The sequence below is a fragment of the Armigeres subalbatus genome, chromosome 2 (genome assembly GCF_024139115.2).
Source record: "Armigeres subalbatus isolate Guangzhou_Male chromosome 2, GZ_Asu_2, whole genome shotgun sequence".
Classification (NCBI taxonomy): Eukaryota; Metazoa; Arthropoda; class Insecta; order Diptera; family Culicidae; genus Armigeres; species Armigeres subalbatus.
This window is the reverse complement of record NC_085140.1, coordinates 372592634-372607404: the sequence shown is the minus strand read 5'-3', so window position 1 is coordinate 372607404 and position 14771 is coordinate 372592634. Positions and strand designations below refer to the sequence as shown.

The 14771-nt window shown below is 40.1% G+C and overlaps 1 protein-coding gene across 1 annotated transcript; it reads left to right on the top strand.

The window, feature by feature from the left end:
- The first annotated feature begins 445 nt into the window (after positions 1 to 445).
- Positions 446 to 12911, top strand: LOC134217239 (GATOR2 complex protein MIOS). Its single transcript, XM_062696015.1, has 6 exons — positions 446 to 783; positions 848 to 1030; positions 1098 to 1238; positions 1307 to 1426; positions 1488 to 3375; positions 12590 to 12911. Exons 1-6 carry the CDS (start codon positions 654 to 656, stop codon positions 12687 to 12689), a joined length of 2562 nt encoding a protein of 853 aa, XP_062551999.1. The 5' UTR covers positions 446 to 653; the 3' UTR covers positions 12690 to 12911.
- The last annotated feature ends 1860 nt before the right edge of the window (positions 12912 to 14771 follow it).

Genomic DNA, 14771 nt, shown 5'->3' with positions numbered 1-14771 from the left:
GGTGGTAAGGAAAAAGTGTTCAAAATGTAACGGTAAGTGCTTCAAATCAAGATACGATTTTCAAACGATTCTTAATCGCTGGCGAGTTTTTATCACGTGATAATTTAAAAGTAAGATCGCGGGTGAGTTTGATCATCCTCGATTTTTTGAAAATTTGATTTTTCCCAACCCAACCAAGAGTTTCTTTTCTATGTTTTCTCGGATTAGGGGGAATGCTGGATAGTTTTTGGACAGAAGGAACTTTTAACAGAAGGATTTTTTTTACGTTGGAGAATTATGTGTGGGCTATAAGCCTATGCCTGCCTTCGCTCGGTATCGTTTTCTTTCAGTTTCCATTTAGGTTTCGTCTATCGCCTGATAGATGTCTTTGTTGCGCAAGACGCTATCGGAATGTGCTAACGTGGCGTACCTTCCCCTAATTCATTTGCTGTCACAACAATTTCTGTTTCGAAAACAAACGTGTTCACTCTTATCAGTTCGCCAAACGCATTCGGGTTGATAAAAGAACAAAATTGTTAAAAAGTGGTTAATTTTACACAAATTCAAGAAAGTCGGTGGTTGGTAGCATACTTTATAATTCAAGCGAACCAAAAAGCTCATTTGAAAGACAAGAAAAAGGAAATGCAAGCTTGAAAACACGATTTGCCGCAACAATGACGCAAACCGTAGTCGAACTGCATTGGTTTCCCAAGTATCCGGATCGATTTCTTACGGCAGCCGGATCGGAGATTAATCTTTACCAGGTCAAAGATCGCCATCTGGTCGACCATGGTATTCATAGCAGTGAGTTAATAAGGTTCTTATTTTTCAAAATTTTGTATTGTTTTTCGAATACTTTTTTTTGCAGATATTAACTTGGACATTTCCAAAAGCACCACTGCCACGCTGATTGCCTTCGAGACGCGCTACCAATTCATCCGCTCGGTCGCACCATCCTTTCATTCAACTGGAGAGATACTTTTTGCAGCTGGGTTGCCCAATGGAAAAGTTGCATTGTGCAATTTTGCTACTGAGAATAATGTGGAATTCAGTAAGTGCTACCTCATTCGTTACTACAGTAAAGAAAAACATCTAATTTTATTGCAACCCCTGAACAGCGCCTAGATTATCACGTCCGTGTACTTGCCTTGCTTGGAGTGAACTGGAGCCAAGTCTGCTAGCGATGGGTCACGACCGGAATCGTTCCGATCACTGCATCACCATATGGGATACGGAACGAGGGGCTCCGAATCAGTCATGTGAGATATTCATGTGGAAGTAGTATTCCAGATTTAATTGAACATTTTTTTATTGTCTTGTTTTGCAGCAATTCTTCAGCTTATTGGATTATCAGAAACTGCGCATTCCATATGTTGGGATAAGACGTTTCCGCAGGTTTTGATAGCAGGAATGAGCCACAAACACATTAAAATGATGGACTTCAGGCGTAAGTGTTCAGATCCACGAAAGATTGATCCGGTAGTTAAATGATTATTAAAATCTTACAGAAAATCCACCAATCGTAACGTTGGCTAATGCTCGCACCGTGAACGGGCTTTGCATTGCTCCAAACGGTCGCTATATGTCCAGCTACGTGGACAATGTGATCAACTTGTGGGATCTTCGCTCGCTGGAGAAACCAATCAGCCAGATCCAGATGCAGAAAAACATCACCCATCTATCGTGGTGCCCAACGCGATCATCGGTACTCACCACGCTGCAACGAGATTCACCTTTGATCAACCTAATTGACCTGCACTGGCCCGGTTCGGAATCGGATGGAGGGGAACCTCATTCCATCAAAAGATTTGTTTCACCGTTCCAAGCTCGAAACCGGAACCGTATGCCCACCATGGGGTATCTTTCATGGCATCCGTACGATCTGGAGCGAATACTGGCCTTGTCCGGAACAGGAACGATTTGCGACTATCGAATTCCACAGCGGGTGGCAATCTCTTGGGACAACAACAACAATCTATATGGAAACAATGGGAATGAGTTGCAGCAGTTTATTTCGCCTTCGCCACCGTCATCCCCAACGGATTCTCTTAATCAGTGGGACTGTGGCATCGATAGTTACGAAGAGGATGTTGCCGAGACAATTCAGAAAAGGGCTTTGAATAATTATGGACTCACTGCAGAAATGCATCGGAACGGAGACTTAGCTGGTAATGCAAATGTGAAGGGAGTGTGGCGTCTACTCGGACACATGATTAAGGAAGATTGCAAGCTTGGGCTGAACACAATTCTCGGAGTATGCAGTGCTCCAGATGGGCCAGCCATGTCTCGTTCCGACCCTGTTATGATGAAATGGATGGATTTCAGCATTGGAAGCGGCTTGGTAGTTTATCGAAGCGAACATCGAGACACGGCTCAACTGCTTTGCGGTTGGACGTTCGATCGTAGTAAGGAGTCGTCGTTCCTTTCCTTCATCGATGAACTTTGCTCAAACAAGGAATATACCCGCGCCGCTCTGGTTGCTTGCTTTCACTTTCGAATCAAGCAAGCGATTGACATTCTCGGCCGTGGAGCTGAACAATCGTCAGACCCTAGTTCTTTGTTGCGTGTAGCTGCCATAGCCTTGTCCGGGTTCAGTGCAGAACGTTCTGGCCTATGGCGGAAGCAGTGTGGGGCTGCGAGAACCCAAATTGATGATCCCTATCTTCGATGCATGTTCTCCTTCTTAGCACACGAGAAAGACGGCTTCGAAACCGTTACAAACGAGACAGAGATCTCCCTGTGCGATCGAATGGCATTCGCCTGCAATTTTCTATCCGATCTTAAATTGGCTGAGTACATTAAGGGTATGGTCGCAAACTGTATCGAATCCGGAGATCTAAACGGCCTTCTTCTGACTGGCGCTACTAACGATGGCATTAAATTACTTCAGAGTCACTTGGACCGAACGGAGGATGTTCAAACAGTAGCTCTGATCGCAGCACGTTTCCTCACATCAGATCTGCTAACCGACTATCGTGTTCAGTACTGGATTTCTACCTATCGCGACCTTCTTGACATCTGGGGTTTGTGGGAGCAACGCGCCCAGTTGGACATTACTCTGGGGCGAACACGCTCTCCCCCGCAAAACCCACGCTCCGTGTTTTTGTTGTGCAACTTCTGCGGTAAAAACGTCTCGATGGCTCTGCAGGAGGATGCCCGATTGCGTAACAACGCTGCAGTCATGCATAAGCTCTCGTCTTGCCCTAACTGTCGGAAGCCACTGCCGCGATGCGCACTTTGTCTGCTGCACATGGGAACAACGATGGGTGCCATCTCGCAGGGACACGCCATTCAGGGACAGATCGGCTGGCAGTCGAAGCCGTTCTCCAAGTGGTTCTCCTGGTGTCAGACATGTCGGCATGGTGGCCATACGGAACATCTGGCAGAATGGTTCAAGTGAGTATGCATTTTTTCAGTACCGTGAGAAGGGGACCGCTTTGTTTTGTCCTTTAGTTGTTTTGTACATTTCCAGACCAAAATTGCCTTTTTTCATTTTCTGTGTGGGCTTTGTAATACATGAGTTCAAATGACTATTGCGTACATCTGGTTACATTTATTATTACTATTGTAGAGGAGAATGATCTCATTGTTAAAACCTCTATAACAAAAAATAATAGGCAATAATAACTTGTTTCAACAGGTAACATTTGTAATTATTTGTTCGATATAGAGCATAAAAAATTTAGGCTAGCTATTATTAAATTAGGGATAGTTTGCTAAACGGTCGTTTCGAATGGGGTAGTCGATATTGGCAAACGCACTTCTGCAAAGACACTCACGAACGATGTGTGCAATCGCTGAAACCAACGATAAGCAACGGAAATCAGGAACTGCGTAGAAGATAATCACCCTATTCTTGTTTACGGATGAACGAAAATTTCGAACGAATGCTGTTCGTTTGATTCGTTTCACCATTTGATTTTGCTGGTGTAAGCGAGAATGCGCATTAGCTTTCGTTCGTACAGTCACTCTCAAAATTGAGCGTACAGTTTGGATTAGTTGACTACATTCGAAAATTTCAAAGGAAATTAAATGGTTAGCTCGGTTGTTTTTAATGCATTTCAATAATCATCCCTTCCTTCAATGTATGCGTACATAAAATTGTTGAAAATTTTTCTCTAAAGTTCATTTATTTGAAAATAATCTGAAAATACGCCTATTAGATGTGACAAAATTGAGCGTACAGCTAATGTTTTTCTATAAAATTTCTTATTATAAACACGATTAATGTATTTTAATATTGTTTTTTCATGATTATATTTATAATAATAAACATCCGCTACTTAAACATTCAATGTTTTGAAATTAAACCATGTTTTGGTCAAAATGGCGAACAAGTCAAAGGTAAGAACATTGCTATTTAACAATTCAATGCCTGTGGGCAAAATAAATGCTTTAATTTGTATGTTTCACCGGCATCGTATCTTATATATGATAGATAATCGAAATCGAGCGAGACATACGATTAATTTGTCAAAATTCAGTCGGTAAATGATGAAAACAGATGGAAATATACAGAGAAAACGATAAATGTTAGGAATGACATAATTCAAATTTAGTATATCTTTAACTTAAATTTGTTTTAAAGCTCGATTATTGTCTCAGGTCTATCATTAAGAGTAATATTATTGAATCCAATCATTCACAGTCGAATTCTAAAAGTACAAGGTGCATGTTAAGGTACCGAACATAAAAACAGCTTTTCAATCGCGTAGAGCACTTCTGATTGAATATTGAAAAGATAGCTTAAAATCGTAATTTCATAATTAAATTTGGATTGAACTCCACGGTCTGCTACCATAAGGGATACAATTGGATAATTTGACTTGTTCGCTATTTTGACCAAAACATGGTTTAATTTCAAAACATTGGATGTTTAAGTAGCGGATGTTTATTATTATAAATATTATCATGAAAAAACAATATTAAAATACATTAATCGTGTTTATATTAACAAATTTTATAGAAAAACATTAGCTGTACGCTCAATTTTGTCACATCTAATAGGCGTATTTTGAGATTATTTTCAAATAAATGAATTTTAGAGAAAAAAATTCAACCATTTTATGTACGCATACATTGAAGGAAGGGATGAATATTGAAATGCATTAAAAACAACCAAGCCAACAATTAAATTTCCTTTGGAATTTTCGAATATATTCATCTAATCCATGCTGTACGCTCAATTTTGAGAGTGACTGTACGCAAAAAAGAATAAGGGTGCATAGCTGGGGAGACGAGATCATTTTCAGCCAGCGGCGGCGGCGTGGGTCGGCGTGGGCTTATTTTATGCATCAAAAACTCCGGATTTTTTCGGAAGCTTCCAGGAGCTCCCCCGGAAGTTTTCCAGGGAGAACTTATTCGGAAGTGCCTCCAGCAATTCTTACGAAAGTTCCTCCAGCAATTCCTCCAGAAGTTTCTCCAGGAATTTCTCCGGAAGTTCCTCCAGGAATTCCTCCGAAAGTTCCTCCAGGAATTCCTCCGGAAGTTCCTCCAGGAATTCCTCCGGAAGTTCCTCCAGGAATTCCTCCGGAAGTTCCTCCAGGAATTCCTCCGGAAGTTCCTCCAGTAATTCCTCCGGAAGTTCCTCCAGTAATTCCTCCGGAAGTTCCTCCAGTAATTCCTCCGGAAGTTCCTCCAGGAATTCCTTCGGAAGTTCCTCCAGGAATTCCTTCGGAAGTTCCTCCAGGAATTCCTTCGGAAGTTCCTCCAGGAACTCCTCCGGAAGTTCCTCCAGGAATTCCTCCGGAAGTTCCTCCAGGAATTCCTCCGGAAGTTCCTCCAGGAATTCCTCCGGAAGTTCCTCCAGGAATTCCTCCGGAAGTTCCTCCAGGAATTCCTCCGGAAGTTCCTCCAGGAATTCCTCCGGAAGTTCCTCCAGGAATTCCTCCGGAAGTTCCTCCAGGAATTCCTCCGAAGTTCCTCCAGGAATTCCTCCGGAAGTTCCTCCAGGAATTCCTCGGAACTTCCTCCAAGAATTCCTCCGGAAGTTCCTCCAGGAATTCCTCCGGAAGTTCCTCCAGGAATTCCTCCGGAAGTTCCTCCAGGAATTCCTCCGGAAGTTCCTCCAGGAATTCCTCCGGAAGTTCCTCCAGGAATTCCTCCGGAAGTTCCTCCAGGAATTCCTACAGGGAGTTCTAACAGAAATTCCTCCGGGAGTTCCTCCAGGAATTCCTCCGGAAGTTACTCCGAGAATTCCTCCGGAAGTTCCTCCGGAAGTTCCTCCGGGAATTCCTCCGTAAGTTCCTCCGGAAGTTTCTCAAGGAATTCCTCCGGAAGTTCTTCCGAGAATTCCTCCGAAAGTTTCTCCAGGAATTGCTCCGGAAGTTCCTCCAGGAATTGCTCGGAAGTTCCTCCAGGAATCGCTCCGGAAGTTCCTCCAGGAATTCCTCCGGAAGTTCCTCCAGGAATTCTACCGTAAGCTCCTCCAGGAATTTCTCCGGAAGTTCCTCCAGGAGTTGCTCCGGAAGTTCCTCCGGAAGTTCCTCCAGGAATTGCTTCGGAAGTTCCTCCAGGAATTCCTCCGGAAGTTCCTTTAGGAATTCTACCGTAAGCTTCTCCAGGAAGTTCCTCCAGGATTTCGTCCGGAAGTTCCTCCAGAAATTCGTCCGAAAGTTCCTCCAGGAGTTCCTCCGAAAGTACCTCCAGGAACTCCTCCGGAAGTGTCCTCCAGGAATTCCTCCGAAGCTTCTCCAGGAATTCCTCGGGAAGTTCCTCCAGGAATTCCTCCGGAAGTTTATCCAGGAATCGCACCGGAAGTTCCTCCAGGAATCGCTCCGGAAGTTCCTCCAGGAATTGCTCCGGAAGTTCCTCCAGGAATTCCTCCGGAAGTTCCTCCGGAAGTTCCTCCAGGAATCGCTCCGGAAGTTCCTCCAGGAATTCCTCCGGAAGCTTCTCCAGGAATTCCTCCGGAAGTTCCTCAGGGAATTCCTTCGGAAGTTCCTCAGGGAATTCCTCCGGAAGTTTCCCCAGGAATTCCACCGTAAGCTCCTCCAGGAATTTCTCCGGAAGTTCCTCCAGGAATTTCTCCGGAAGTTCCTCCAGGAATTGCTTCGGAAGGTCCTCCAGGAATTGCTTCGGAAGTTCCTCCAGGAATTCCTCTGGAAGTTCCTCCAGGAATTCCTTCGGAAGCGCGGCTGAGGACATCCTGCAAGCCTCAGTAGATTCGGTAGACCATTTGAATATAACTCCAGAACAATTTGGAGATCTTAAAACATCTCATTATCCTGGACTTGAAACGCAAGTAAAAGTCAAATACTCGAAAGGCATGATTGGGATGATACCGTGGCGGGGGGTACCATGGAAGCCTTGGTTAATTCATTTCACCATTTGATTTAAACTCCAGGACAATTTGGAGATCTTACAATATCTAATATGCCTGTATTTGAGACGTTAGTAAAAGACCAATACTCAGAAGACAAAATTGGGTTGACACTGAGGCTGGGGACATCGTGGAAGCTTTGGTTAATTCTGTAGACCATTTGATTCAAACTCCAGGACAATTTGGAGATCTTACAACTTCATACATGCAAGAATTGAAGACGGAAGTGAAAGACAAATAATCGGAGGACAAAATTGGGTTGACACCGAGACTGGGGACATCATGGAAGCCTTGGTTGATTCGGTGGACCATTTGATTCAAACTTCAGGACAATTTGGAGATCTTACAACACCTCATATGTCTTGTTTCGAGACGCAATTGAAAGACAAATCTTCGGAGGACATTAGTGAGTTGATACAACGGCTTGGAACATCATGAAGGCTTTGGTTGATTCGGTAGACCATTTGATTCAAACTCCAGGACAATTTGGAGATCTTATAACATCTCCTGGATTTGGAGAGATCTTACAATACCTCATGTAAGACGCAAGTGAATGTATTTGAAAGTATCCTCACTATCAATAAATTAAGTGAAGTACTAGTAATTTTAGCAAACATTCTTTTTACGTCACATTCGGTTTACGTCCCCCCAATAAGTGACGTAAAAAGAGGGTTGAGTGTATTACTTTATGTCAGTTACTTTAATCGAAAAACAGGTATTTGAAAATTTATGTTGAATGGACATCCCAGGGTAGTGTAGACAGGCATTCAAAAGCATTGTGCTGTGGAGTTGGGTTTAATATCCACCTCGGACGCAAAACTTTCCATAAAAAGGATATAGGAGGACTGCGGGTACAATGGATACCCTAAGGAATCGCGTCATTTTCACATGGAAAACGTTGTAATATTTGAACCGTTTGTTTGAAAAACTACATATGTAACATTTTTGGCCAAAATGAGATTTATTCTGCATCCTCGTCCAAAAATACGTATTCTGGCAAAAAAATACGAAAAAACAATTTTTGTTCAGGAATGTATGAAAAAAAAATTCGTTTGTTTGAGAAACTACATATGTCCACGTACTTTGAAGAGCAATTGTGGAGTACTGCTTACATTTTTGCACTGAAAGTGCTCCAGGGTGTTGAGTTCTGCCATAAACTATTGATCTGTATGGAAGAAATCGAGATATTTCGTGCCAATTCGTTCAAAAACAGTTTTTTGTTGTTTTCTCGAAATAGTGTAAAATGGACTTATGCAGTTTCTCAAACAAATGATTCATTTGGGACCTAAACCAATTACGTGAATCTTAAATAGAAGCACTACAATGTATTACATTCAATTTAGTGGAAACAACAGATTATGACAATGAAAAACGGGATGTAAAATCCGGGTTTTAAAGTATGCTTGTGAAATGGACATAGTGTGTGGGTAAAACGGACATATTAAAAAATCAAGCTTAAAACAATGAATTTAGTTGATGAATTGTGTGCATAGCATCTATGAAATGTGACTCTTGAGATAAAAATGTTGAATAATAATTGATATATTGGTAACTTACAACGATTCTGCTAAAAAGCATGATATATATATATATATATATATATATATATATATATATATATATAAAATCATTAAAAAATTTCATTGGCCTGAACAAAACTCGGAAACTAGAATTTCCTTATAAAGGTAAACGATGCAAACTTTCCAAAATAAATTTTTGGGGGAAAAAAATGTAAATACTTCATATGGTCCATATTACACACAACAGAACGTGTCCGTTTTACCCCACCATAATCCAATTTCTAAAAAAAAAACGAATTGAATTTTGAGATAAATCATCAATTCAACCCGTAGACAATCTTTGAATAGACTACACGGAACCGCGAAACAACTCACTTTACGGTTCCTTTCACTCAAATCCACCCTTGCGTGGAAGAAGCCAAAAATAAGTAAAATGCGAGAAAATCCGGTGAGTACTTTGCCTTTACTCCCGTGTTGAATTTTCACCCACTATGAAGTTTCACCAACTCAAATTTATGTTATTTTCACTCACCCGAGACTATGGTCATAAAGCTGGAAGCGGAAAAAAGTGCTCTAAGGTTAAAGAGAACAAAAACACTGCTGTCGGGAGACCTTACGGGTCACCTCAGCATATTAAATGAATTTGCCATAAATCCCGCAATAGGAATTTGTAGTGACTGGATGGAAACGGTAGTCAATTATGACTTACCTTACGATGTGTTCATTCCTTCCCGCCAGGAGTGGGAAGGAGGTGGACCCAGCGTTCCAACAGGCTCTATAAATTTCTTCACAGATGGTTCGAAAATGAATAATCTGACAGGATCCGGAATCTATGGCCCTACAACAAAAATTTCTGTCCACTTAGGACAGTGGCCCACAGTATTTCAGGCGGAAATATATGCAATATTAGAATGCGTGTTATTATGCCTGAGGAGAAAGTATAGATTTGCAAAAATATGTATTTTCTCTGACAGCCAAGCGGCACTTAAGTCGCTTAATAACTACACTTGTAACTCAAAGCTAGTGTGGGAATGCATTCTGGCTTTGAAAAACTTATCCATACGCAATCGAGTCTACCTATATTGGATCCCAGGACATACGGGTCTAGAGGGAAACGAGATTGCTGATGAGCTAGCCAGGAATGGATCTAATGAAAGGTTCATTGGCCCTGAGCCCTTCTGCAGGATCTCAGACTGCTCTGTAAAAATGGAACTGAACAAATATATGGTCAGTCAAATCACATCAAACTGGAATGCACTTCCCATACGAGCCAATCCAAAAGGCTCGTAACGATTAACCCCAAGAAAATCCAACAACTATTAGGTCTCAACAAAAGGGATCTCAACATCTACACCGGTCTAATAACTGGACACTGCCCCTGCAGATACCATCTACAAAAGATCGGAGCAATCCAAACCTCGAATTGCCGCTTCTGTGACGAGGAGAGAGAAACATCAGAACACATCCTCTGCTATTGCAGTGCACTCACCCAACGTAGGTTCAAAGTTCTCAGCAAGCCCTTTTTAGGGCCTGCTGACATATGGATCTTATCCCCCAAGGACGTGGTTGGCTTCATAAAGCTAGTCTCGCCAGAATGGGGGAGTCACATACTGTAACTCAGGAGCTCTATTCATCAATAATAGATGGTCTTGAGTTCAGTGACAAACATGTTACTGAGATAACTTGCGTATTTCACAGCAAAAGGGTATATCACAATAGTCCTAAAATCTGGACGCAGTGATCTTCACCCGACAAACGAGGAAAAAAAATGGTGAAAACAACTCAAATTTGGCTTCTTCCACGGAACAGCACACGTTGGGTCGATGCAGCTCTCTTTGTTTATAATATCATTCATGAGAGGGAGTGAGATAACTACCTAATATTAAGTTAAAAATTTGAACTTCGTACTCAAAGTTGAGCTCTTTAAACTTTTTTTAAAGTTATTTATTTTTTCTGTGTATGTTTAAGATTCTCGAGGGTCATGCGGATTAGTTTTGCCGATTTCTGTTTTAAAAGCTTAACTCGACATCAATAGAGATGTCGCAAATTAATCGATTACTTCGATTAATCGATTCGTCGTTGTGATAATCGATTAATTTTGAATCGATTATTACCCAACGATTAATCGATTCAATAATCGAGATGAATCGTGAGTAATCGATTAGTTACTAATCGATTAATCAGAATTTTACGACATCATAAGGATGTCGAAAATTAATTGATTATTTCGATTAATCGATTCATCGTTGTGATAATCGATTAATTTTGAATCGATTACTATACAATGATTATTCGATTCAATAATCGACAAGAATCAAGAGTAAGCGATTAGTAACTAATCGATTAATCGGGATTTTACGACATCTCTAGACATCAACATTTCAAAAGGGTGAAACTGCCTTTGTAAACAAGAGCTTCACACGTCACTGGTGGGCAAATGTGTGCCCATGGACGCAATCCAGCGCCATTTAATGAAATAAGGGGGTTCGCTGCTTCCATCAGTGCATGGCGTTGGATTGCGTGGGTAGGCACAAATTAGCGCACCAGCGACGTGAGAAGCGCTTGTGTACAAAAACAATTTCGCCCTTTTGAAATGTTGGTGCCGAAATACCGCACATCAAAAATTACATCACCATGGCACTTCAGCCATTACATGGTATACATTAAATCATCAATAAACAGAATAGTTTTTATTATTTGAATGTAGTAGGGTAAAATGCCTAATAGTGGACCCCCAACCAATAGTGGACCCTCCAGCCATTTTTGCTTTATTACAGCATAATGTAAACTATAGATAGTGGAATATATAGATGAGTGAAGATAAATCCACTGTCTCCAAACGAACTGTCAAACGTGTCTCCAAACGAGCATGACGTCACAATTTCAATGGAAACGTTAAGGGCTGTGACGTCATATGCGCGTGTGCACGGGCAACAAAATCGACTCAGCCATGCTTTCGCTCATCTATAGATTCTACTATCTATAATGTAAACATTTTGCTATGAAATTCCATCGGGAGAACCTACCTTATAGTCCTATGATTTGATTACATGCATTGGAAATGCTATGGAAAGTAAAATTAGATGATATTTTAAGATTCTATAAAAATAAACACGAGAGTGTCCACTATAGGAATATTTTGGGGGGTCCATAATAGGGAAGCAGAACGTCCCGAAACGGAACATTAAAATCAAATGAAGTGTCGACTATAGGGAACCAATTTCCTATTATGGACCCCCAGGGGTCTACTACAGGGCAAATTCAGTCAGACTTCAAAATGTTAATTTCAACGAATAATGTCGTGTATTTGAGTGTTTTAAGTATGTATCGTGAAAAGGAGATGCAGAACTTGTTATTAGATATCAAGCAGAATTAATATGTTGAAAATTTCTACTCCTTATGACAGAAAGAGCAAAATTCCGCTACTAGGGGGTCCACTATTGGGGATTTAACCCTAAACATGTCGTACTCATAATTGGAAAGACGTTATCGCCATATTTCATAATAAAGTTTAATTCATTTGGAACGTGAGTCCCTTCAAAGAAACAATAGTTTCACAGTAATAGAAATTGTTGTCACCGTTTTTCTAGATCAAACGTTTTGACAATTAGAAGAAATTAACATTTTGGGCAGGTTGTGTTCTATTACTGTTATGCTAAAATTTCACCATTCTTTGCATTTCTAAGTAGCTTACGGCCGTATCTTAAATATACGGGAAATCGACCAAAACTACAAAATGTTCTCTAATTAACGTTATAATCCTTTTCAGTGAAAACACCGAGTGCCCAGTAACGTCATGCAGCTGCAAGTGTTTTGCCAAAGATCTCCCGATGCCGCAGTATCCCCGTGAGAAAGATCCACTTTCCTGATACCAACTTGCCACGTTGTTCTAGTTTGTGACTTTAAATTCTTGAGCTTCATTAGTCAGGTGCGAATAAGCACCGTTTTTATTCCCTATTTGCTGATTTGTTTCTTAAATATTGTTATCGTGTACAAAGCGTTACTAGGCTAAGTTAGATGACTTTTATTCGATTAAATGTTTTATTCAAAGATCCCAAAACTAATTGAATGAAACGGGCTATCAGAGATCAGAGTTTTGTTTTTTTAATCCGAAAGCACATAACTCAATTTTAAACAGGGGTGTTCAAAACGTCTAAATCTAATTGTATGCTGCATGGTGCCATCCTTCATATTGGATTGTGCTCACCACGCCCCCTAAATGTATAGCATTTTTCGCCTGCTTCGCGAATGTTTCGGAAACGAGACAAACGATCTGCGTTCATCGTGGCGTTTCTTTCACACAGCTCGTACCACCACCATTATTCAATTCAGCGAGTCAGGAGAAACTGCACATGTATTGGTCAAAATATTACCAACTCATACATATTTACGACATCCAATTTCGTTGGACATGGTTAATGAAACAGACAGTCGCATATTACGGCTCGAGTTTCACCCGATCAAACAAGGCAGAAGGGGGTTTACGTGGAATAATTGATTTAAATTTATCATTCATTACTGCGGCCGCGGCGCCGGCGTTGCATTGCACGCAGTTTGTCCTCGCTGGTTTGCGTAATGTAGATTGCCGCGCGTTATTAGATTTATAAAGAGCCGGTTATTTACCGGCTCCCTCTAATGCAAGGACGGGTTTGTAGGCAGCGTTTTTGATTAGAGTTTATTAATGTAGTTATAGTAAATTATAACAATTTATTGAATTTCAATACTTTGTGAAGTAAAGGCTTTATACGTACGCTAATAGTTTCCAATTTATGAAGTAGGTATGCGAAGTAAACTAATCCGTAACAATGATATGTTATTCTATGCTAATGGATGTAGGCATGCCGCACTAAAATTTAATTAAAATACTAATTTGAATGAGTTATAAAATATCGCTTTAATGGTTCAAATTTTGAAGATTTTCACAGCATTTTCATTCGATCTCATCAATTAGGGTCAGGTGCTGATCATGTTTTGGGATATTATGTCAGTTATTTTGGTCATTTTTTATACCAGTTAATTGATCACAGATGTTATCTCATCATCTCGTTACCCAAATAAGCATAAGCATGAGCACTATGACCGTACAATTCGTAGTTGGTACTCCGTGATTGATTGGACATTGTGAGAAATTGCACAGAGAACCATGTGAATGGAGCATGGGATTTCCCGACCAGTAGATAGTAACAGATTTATATCAGACCTTGTTATTCTGTTACAGTATTTTTTGAACCATAGGTTGTTATAAAACATGTACCATTAGTAGATAAAATAACAAAAATTGTAACAAAATCTCTTCTAGTTTTAACAAAAACATTACTAAATATGTTATTCGTTGAACAAAAATATAACTCGTTGTGTTACATAAAAAGTGGTGAAAACCCGACTAGTTAGTCATAACAAAATTTTATCACAATTATATCAATATGTGTTACAAATAACAAAACCTGCAATAGTTTTGTTACAAATTCTCTGCCAAAGATGGAGGAAAAAAAAATTTTATGATCGTCATAACATGATTATAACATAATGTGTTATGTTTAATTCTACCGGAAAAAATTGCCTACATTTTTGGTAGATAGGAATTGGAAAAAACAAGTGAGGTACCACCTGCAGTATAACTTGAATCTACATCCAAAGTTGAACCAGCTGGACAAACTTAATTGCCTACATTATGGATAATCATAATCTTTTCAGGAACATAATTTGCTATTGTACAAGCTATTTTCACCACTCTTTATGTAACACAACGAGTTACATTTTTGTTCAATTAATAACATATTTAGTAATACTTTTGTTAAAACTAGAAGAGATTTTGTTACATTTTTTGTTATTTTAACTACTAATGGTACATGTTTTATAACAACCGCTGTTATAAAAAATTTCTGTAACAGAATAACAAGCTCTGATATAAATCTGTTACTATCTACTGGTCGGGAATAGCTTGTACTATA

What these genes read in the sequence shown, in the direction of transcription:
- LOC134217239 (XM_062696015.1), top strand. Translation starts at nt 654, where the DNA reads ATGACGCAAACCGTAGTCGAACTGCATTGGTTTCCCAAGTATCCGGAT. An exon ending in CGACCATGGTATTCATAGCA is followed by an intron (nt 784 to 847) that starts GTGAGTTAATAA and finishes TTTTTTTTGCAG; the next exon opens with ATATTAACTTGGACATTTCC. An exon ending in CATCTGGCAGAATGGTTCAA is followed by an intron (nt 3,376 to 12,589) that starts GTGAGTATGCAT and finishes AATCCTTTTCAG; the next exon opens with TGAAAACACCGAGTGCCCAG.